Source organism: Carlito syrichta, unplaced genomic scaffold (genome assembly GCF_000164805.1).
Source record: "Carlito syrichta isolate Samal-C Ts95f unplaced genomic scaffold, Tarsius_syrichta-2.0.1 Scaffold315590, whole genome shotgun sequence".
Lineage (NCBI taxonomy): Eukaryota > Metazoa > Chordata > Mammalia > Primates > Tarsiidae > Carlito > Carlito syrichta.
This window is the reverse complement of record NW_007259686.1, coordinates 83,269-90,871: the sequence shown is the minus strand read 5'-3', so window position 1 is coordinate 90,871 and position 7,603 is coordinate 83,269. Positions and strand designations below refer to the sequence as shown.

Here is a 7,603-nt window from a genome sequence, read left to right as displayed (position 1 = left end):
AACATCCTTAGTCTTTTGAACCCTATTCATTTCTAATATTGCTATGAGACCATTTATTAGATGCATATACATTTTAAAATTTCACCAATGCACTGAATATTTTATCACTGAAGTGGCTACCCCAAGAATGTTCTTTGCCTTAAAATTCATTATGTCTTAAATAACTGCTCTACGCTTTAAAATACATTGTTTAATAACAAATAACTACACTCCATTTTTGGTCTGTGTGTACATGGTAAATTATTTTTTATCCTTTTACTTGCAAATTTTTGGTGTGTACATTGTAGATTTCTTAGAAATGCCAGTTTCATTTTTTTAATCAAGATAATCTTTGTCTCAGCTAGAACATTTATTCTGACAATTGAATTACTAATGTCTTTTAGTTTAATACTATCTGTGTGCTGCAAATTTGTGTCCTCTGTCATAGAGTACTTTTCATTACTCCATTTTCCCCTGTCGCTTTGGAAGTTGTATACTCTTCCTGCGGTGTCATTACCCTAGAAATCACTAAGCATCCTGGACACACACAGCAGAGTTCGCATACAGTCTGTGCCTGGCCAGTCCACTATCTGGAACACCTACAGTCTATTCTGTGTTGTTTGTGCTGTTTGTGTATGTTCTTGTCTCCTCGCGTCTGGTTATAATTGTACAGTGTACGCTGTTTGCAAGATTTTGCAGCCATGATTTAAGACATCAACAGACAACCACCAAATGAGTTTTTCATCAGCTGACCACAAACCACTGCTTCCAAACACATCAAGCCTGGATTCAGTGACACCAGAAATGAACTGGGGCTTGGCTGGGGCATACACATAGGCGATGTGGTAGAGACATAAGCAGAGGCCAGGCTGCGAACGTTCCAGACTTTCCTGAGAGCAGCCACCGGGGCTCACTGCGCACTGTCTTCCCACGGAGCGCTTGGAGGCTACAGCCACTGCCGGTCACCCCGTTCCCTCGGTGCTCACAGGAGAGTCATGTACCAGGAGCGCAAAGTAAACATTTTAAAAGTGAAGGGTTGCTAAGATAAGCTTATCTAGTCCACCTGTCTTTGCCTACCCCAAGCCAAGCCCACGCTGTCTTAACTATCTTGCAACCTTCTAGCAGGTCTCGAGGTCTGACACAGTAAGTCCTTCTACCATGTCCTCTTCTGCTTCTGGTTCTTCCTCCTCCTCTTGACTCTCTGCGTTTCCATATGTTTTTAGAACAATCACCAAATTATTTTGAAATAAGGAAAAAGAGATGGTTGGGAATGTATTAGGCTTTATTAAATTAATAAGTCAATTCCAAAAGCTCTGCCTTTTTGACATAGGTGCGGGTGTGGAATAATAAGCAGATGAAGTAAAATAGACAGGATGTCAGATAACGACTCGGCGGTGGCAAAGAGAACGCAAGGCAGGGAGTGAGGAACGCCCGGTTCCTTACGCCCACAGCTGCTTCCGTCACCCTCGCCCCGAGGGATTAGATGCTGGTGAACTGGCCTCACACGAGGAGGGTCTCCTGCCGGCCCGGACTTGAGCTGCCCTGGGGGTCTAGACTTCTGTCCCCCACTTCCAAGCCAGTGCTCAGTCACGTGAGCACACAGGAAGCCCTCGGGGCACACATGGCCAAGACTTGAGTCACCTTCCCCGGGACCCCCAGAACAAGGGCTATGCGGTGACGCCCCCTTGACAGGAATGGAGAGGCAGGCATGTGGCAGAGCCACGAGGCTTTCATCATCTCAGAGGACACCTCGCTCTGTGCCTCCCCAGGTAGGTCTAACAGCAATGTCCTTGACCTTGACCTTGGCGCCCTGGCAACTGGCACCAGCTCACGACCTCTGATAGGCAAGTCAGCAGCACACAAGAAGCGAGGCTCGCTGCACACAGCCCTGGGTCTCCTCTGCCAGCCTGAGGTCCACCACCTTGGCGGGGAGTGTGACCTCTACCTCCTAGAGACCAGCCCTCAAGAGGGCCAAGGAGCAGGCTGGGCTGTGGTGTGGGCCAGTGCGGCCGTGGGGAGGCCAAGGAGGGCTGAATCAGGAAGGTGGCGGAGGGGACGGGCGGCCTGAGGGGCGGGCGGCAAGACCTGGGCCAGCGTCTCACCCCCCCGGAATGAAGGGCCGAATCAGCTCTGGGTTCAGCAGGGACTCCTCAAGGGGCCGGTCCACGTGGAAGTCATGGGCGTGGGAGGGCCCCGGGTGGGCCTTGGAGGCAGGGCCCCTGGGACGCTGAGGAACCGGCAGCTCCGACGGGCGGGCCGGCAGGGGGGCTGTGAAGAAGTACTCGTGCAGGAGGGCCTGCGGCGGCAGGAAAGGGGCGAGAGAAGGAAGCCCGTCACTCCCCGGTCCCAGCCCCAGGCTGTGGACAGCTGGCCAGCTCCTTCACCGATGATTCTGGTGGACTCAGCGATCCTGGTGTCCGCTAAGTCTAAAACTGCTCCAGAGGCTGGAAATGCAGTGGCTAACACAACAGACCAGAGCACCGCCTTTCCACATGGGGGCTTGAGCAACAAGATGAAGTGCACAGCCTGCCGGTCAGTGAGCAGTGCAGGAGAGGGGAGTGAGGATCCGAGGAGCACAGCTGTGGATCGGGGAGCACAGCCTTGAGCAAGGAGAGCCAGTGGGCCGGTGGCTCCAGGCCAGGAGTAGAAGTGCCCAGGCCGGAGCTGTCCTGGCACACGGAGCCAGTCCTGGGCCTGCAGAGGAGCCCCGAGGACAGCAGCAGGCGAGCCGCAGGCCGACGGCACCCACGCGTGCAGCACCCAAGGGCTGCGAGGTGGAGCCACAGGAGGGCCCGGCAGAAGAGGTGTCCCGCTCTGCTCAGACAAGGCCACCCGCTAGCCAGGTGGCAAAAAGGCTAACTAGGAGAAGAGATCCTGATCTTGGGAGGCAGCCACGAGCGACACGGTCAGCGCCTAGGGGCACTGAGGCAGGGCCCACGGGAGCTGCTGGAGGGCCAAGAGGGCAGGCAGAAGCACACGCCATCGCTGGGAGCCGGAGGAGGCAGGCACCAAGAGGCCCCAGCCCAGCCAGCCCGGCTCCTCCTCAGCCCGCCAGCCACCTCCAGCCTTGCTGGGTTCTCCCTTCCAGGCCGCACTCGCCACCTGCCTTCAGCGAACGCCTCCTCAAACATCCTTGTGCTCAAACCTGCCTCTGCCAGGAAGCCTGGCCTGGCCCCAGCGCTGGCCCGTCCAACCGGGTTCCCACAGCCGGCAGACTGCCCTCTTGGGACCTTGTGGCCTGGGGCTATCTCACGTCCCGCCTGTGCCAGGACCCAGGACAAGGCCTGGCGCACACCAGATGCGCGGCTGATGCCCGCGGGAAGAAGAAAGGAACGGCCCCAGGGGCCCTCTTGCCGTGCCGCCACCTAGTTCCGGGCAGCCCCAGCGTCTGCGCTCCGGACACGGCTCTCCCGGGAAGTGGCGCACTCCTCCGATGGCTGCCCTCGGGGCCAGGGAGATGGCCAACGGGCTCCACTCAGGAGAGGCGCCCCCTCCAGGCCGTGTCCCCTCCTCAGTTCCGAGGGCGGCTGCATGATGGGGTCACGAGGCCACAGAGCGCGGCGAGAGGGGCGCTGAGCCGCAGAGACCACGGCCTCTGGCTTACCTGGGAGGCCGCGATGCGCCGGCGAGGGGGGTACAGGAGGAACCGGCCCAGCAGGTCCCGGGCCTGGGGAGAGGCATCGGGCAGCACCTCCTCCAGGGGCACGGGCGCCCACGCCTTGAAGGAGATTTTGTTGTAGTCGGGCAGTTCCGTGAGCTCCTGGGCCAGAGAGGGACAGGCCAGGTGTGTGGGCACCGCCCTCGCTGCTGCCTCCGCAGCCCATCCCTCTCCTTCGCTCGCCCATCCCCCGCCAGCTCAGTCCCAACACACCCCTCCCTCTCACCCCGTTCCCGCCCGTCATTCATTCGCTCACACATCCACTTTGCCCATCTCTCGCCCTCTCAGACACCAGCTCCGTGCCCAGCTTCCTGGGGTGTGTGTGTGTGTGTGTGTGTGTGTGTGTGTGTGTGTGTGTGTGCGCGCAGAGGGCAGGGCCTGGTTCCACGGCACCCTGGAGCGGGGCCAGGACTGCGGTCCCTGTGAGCCACGGAGGCTGAGGGGGGAGAGAAGGTGCAGGAGAGGGAGCAGCCTCTCGCTGCCGGGAGTGGGTGAGCGTGCCCCCCCAGGGCCCTGCAAACCGGCCAGACGTGAGGGCTGGGGGTGCCCAGGATCCGAAGCACACAGCACAGCTGCTCGATGTCGTTCTCACCCGGGAAGAGGGGGGACCCGTTCAGCAGCTCCCCCAGGATGCAGCCCACGGCCCTGCAGACACACAGCCGCGGCTCAGTCCTCCACCACGGGACACACACCCCCCTCGGAAGCCCATGCCCCTCGGGGCAAGCCCCCAAAGCCAGCCCCGATCTTGCGCCCAGGGCACGGGCCCAAGTGCCGAAGCCCTGGCCCCTGACCCCGTGCCCCAGAGGGCCGCGATGCCTCAGAGCCTCCTGCTCCACCACACACAGCTGCAGGCACCCCCGGCAGACCTGTGGGCGCTGTCAGCCATCCGCCCTGAAACAGGCTCCGGGCGCTCAGGCCAGGATGGCACATCCGCGGATCCGACCTTTGCACATGCAGCTCAGGACCTCCCACCGCGAGCCCCACACCACCCCTGTCCGGCCCAGGAGGCTTCCTGGGGACCTGCATCCCCATCCCAGCTGGCCCCACCCTGCTCCCAACCCCCAGCGACTCAGAATACCCAGAACACCCAGCCCGGGAAGACGCCCTCGGGCAACCCAAGCTCCCCCAGGGAAGACCACCCAGCAGGCAGACTGCATGAGCCGCACCACCCTCGTCCCCCACAGCGCTCTCACCACAGGTCAACGCCTTGGTCATACTGGCGGGCACCATACAGGAGCTCGGGGGCTCGGTACCACCTGTGGGAAGGGGCTGGTGGTCACAGCCAGGACGAGAGGAGGCGGCCCACCGAGGTCACCCAGCTCCACGAGCTGTGAGAGGGCCGGAGGGGCGGTCCTTCCCACCTGGTGGCCACCTGGTGCGTGTAGAGGCGGTTGCCATCCGGGGAGAAGACGCGAGCCAGGCCGAAGTCGGCGATCTTGAGCTGGCCTGAGGCGCTGATGAGCAGGTTGGCAGGCTTCAGGTCCTGGAGGTACCAGAGGCCTCAGTCCCTCCCACTCCCCAGAGGACCCTGGGGTGGGGCTGGCAGGCTGGCCACCCCCGGGATCAGGATGCCTGCCTCCTCCGGGATCACGCCCCAGCTGCTTGCAGCCTCTGCCCACTTCCGGCCACACCTCCTCCGAGGGTGAGGCCCTCCCAGTCGAGCTGGCCCCCAAGCCTCACCCCTATCTATGCAGGACTGACCCGATGCGAGGGCGAGGCCCTCCCAGTCGAGCTGGCCCCCAGGCCTCACCCCCATCTATGCAGGACTGACCCGATGCGAGGGCGAGGCCCTCCCAGTCGAGCTGGCCCCCAGGCCTCACCCCCATCTATGCAGGACTGACCCGATGCACGATGTTGTTGGCGTGGCAGAACGCCACGCCCTTGAGCAGCATCTGCAGGTAGCTCTTGACCTGCGCCTGGGCCAGCGGCCTCTGGGCGTGGCGCACCACCTCAGCCAGGTCAGACAGCATGAACTCGAAGGCCAGCACGAAGCCGGCGCCGTGGGGGAACACAGCCTTCAGCTGCACCACCTGCGGGCAGGGCATCCAGTCAGCCCCAGCTCCCATCGCCAGGCGCTTTGTGTGACCCTGGGACCCCCACCTGTGCCCTGACAGAGAGGACTAGGCAGGCAAGGTGACCTGGGACTGGCGCTCATAACCAGGGAGCGGAGCGCCCCAAACCCGCTCCTCTCTCCTGAGATGAGCAGGCCCCACTCCGACTCTCCATGATCACGCAAGAAAAGGGCTGGGTGTGAGCGTCTGGCCCCCAGCCCAGCCCACCCACCGAAAACCATCTGGATGGACGCCTGTGAGGATGGGTCTCCTCCTGTCTCCTCCAGAGCCGTGACATTCCAGCACCAAGGGAAAGGTACCAGGAATCACACCTTTCCTGGCACGGGGACAGCTGGAGACACATCACCAACACTGAGGCTGCCACTGTCAGAGGGGCGGGCTACCCAGAACAGTGAGCAGGGAGACAAGCACTCTGAGGCGCTCACAGCAGACACTGAAGCCACAAACGGACAATGAGGTACGTGGGACTCCGGAAGTAAGGAACAGGAAGACAGGGGCGTGGTGAGGCTGTGAGTGAGTGGAGAAAGGGACATTTATTCAGAGGTGGGGGACCAGGGAAGGGCTAGAGGAGGAGGCGGTGATGGGGGGGACGGCAAGCGTGAGGCCCTGAGCCAGCCCCAGAGGCGGCAGGAGGACCCTGAGAGCAGGAGGCTGCAGAAGGGAAGGGCACATCTGCTCTGGGCTCCTGGAGCCGAGGCCGTGCTAGAGGTGCCTAAGAAGCTGTGCCGAGGGCCAGAAAAGGGGGAGGCCGGCTGGAGGTGGCACGGGGTGACGGCACTCCGCACTTGAAGAGAGTGAAGAGAAACCACCAACGCTCCAGCAGATGATTTGGTTCACGCTTTTGAGAAAGCCCCCCGGACTGTGGCTGGGAGAGCAGCGGGGAGGCTGCTGCCGTCTTCGGACAGTGACAAAGACCCCGGCAGGGAGAAAACCGGGAGTGTGTTCCAAAGACAGAAGCTGCAGAACTGCTGACCCGCCCCACGCAGGGGCCCCATCTCCAGCCTCCCTGGGGCTCTCTCCACTCCCCCACCTGGCTGTCCAGAAGCCCTTGCAACTTCCTAAAAGTGAGACTGGCCTTACCGCTGCTTCTGCGGTTTGTCAGGCGGTACACAATCACTTTACACATGAAGACACAGACATACACCGCAGATAAGACAGAAAATTACAAAGATACAAGAGCCAAAGAGAAATCCTACCTCCCGCAAGCCGGTCTTTGAGTGCATCCTACCAGGCTTTGCAACAGACACGGCACACACGGATACACACTCATATATGCACTCTCCTCAAGCAAAACCCGATGACACACAAGCCTTACAAAATACTGTTGTCATCCTCTATACGCATATGCATCGCAGGCGTCTCCGGGGCAGCAAACCTAACACCACAAACAGGATCCCGAGAGCTGAGTCCGTTCCTCACTTCGACATGGAGGAGACAGCACGGATAAGGTCGCAATCTGGGGTGAGAGCCGGTCCTCCTTCTCGTGTCCCGCGACCCTCCGGCTGGACGCGGCCCCAGCAGACACAGCAGGGGCCCGTCGCCAGACTCCGCCACATTTACGTTCTCCGGAGCCAGGTCAGGGCGGGTTCTGCTCCCTGTCACCAGCGCCCAACGCAGCCAGGGCCTGCTAGAGGGCCCAGGCGAGGGACGTCGGGCCTCCTCGACCAGACCCGCCGGAGCCTCTACTGACAAGCTGACAAGCCGAGGGTCCCGAGCTGGCGACCCTGCCGCCCGCTCACCTGAGCCAGAGATCCCAACACCCGCCCCGCGGAGCAGGGAAGCGGCTCCACCCCCAGCCTCCACGGCGCGTTCCGCAGCCTGCAGGCCACGCGGGGGGCGGACAGGCACGAGCTGTCCCGTGGCGAGTCGCTCAGAGTTTGGAGAAAAACCAGCG

General features: G+C 61.1%; 1 protein-coding gene across 3 annotated transcripts; it reads right to left on the bottom strand.

Annotated features, from left to right (window-relative positions):
- Positions 1 to 1,240: 1,240 nt before the first annotated feature.
- On the bottom strand, positions 1,241 to 7,126 carry CDK20 (cyclin dependent kinase 20). 3 transcript variants are annotated; one of them, XM_008072996.1, is made up of 7 exons: positions 7,025 to 7,126; positions 5,479 to 5,667; positions 4,999 to 5,120; positions 4,831 to 4,893; positions 4,159 to 4,282; positions 3,584 to 3,739; positions 1,241 to 2,275 (listed from the first exon to the last, which is right to left on the bottom strand). In XM_008072996.1, exons 2-7 carry the CDS (start codon positions 5,605 to 5,607, stop codon positions 2,078 to 2,080), a joined length of 792 nt encoding a protein of 263 aa, XP_008071187.1. In that variant the 5' UTR covers positions 5,608 to 5,667; positions 7,025 to 7,126; the 3' UTR covers positions 1,241 to 2,077. The 3 variants fall into 3 exon arrangements, with proteins under 3 accessions (XP_008071187.1, XP_008071186.1, XP_021562111.1); XM_008072995.1 differs by lacking the exon at positions 7,025 to 7,126 and having other exon boundaries at positions 5,479 to 5,711; XM_021706436.1 differs by lacking the exons at positions 4,831 to 4,893; positions 7,025 to 7,126 and having other exon boundaries at positions 5,479 to 5,711.
- Between the last annotated feature and the right edge of the window lie 477 nt (positions 7,127 to 7,603).

What these genes read in the sequence shown, in the direction of transcription:
- CDK20 (XM_008072995.1), bottom strand. Translation starts at nt 5,703, where the DNA reads ATGGGAGCTGGGGCTGACTGGATGCCCTGCCCGCAGGTGGTGCAGCTG. An exon ending in GACCAAGGCGTTGACCTGTG is followed by an intron (nt 4,283 to 4,830) that starts GTGAGAGCGCTG and finishes GTGTGTCTGCAG; the next exon opens with GGCCGTGGGCTGCATCCTGG. An exon ending in CCAGCCCTCACGTCTGGCCG is followed by an intron (nt 3,740 to 4,158) that starts GTTTGCAGGGCC and finishes TCTCTGGCCCAG; the next exon opens with GAGCTCACGGAACTGCCCGA.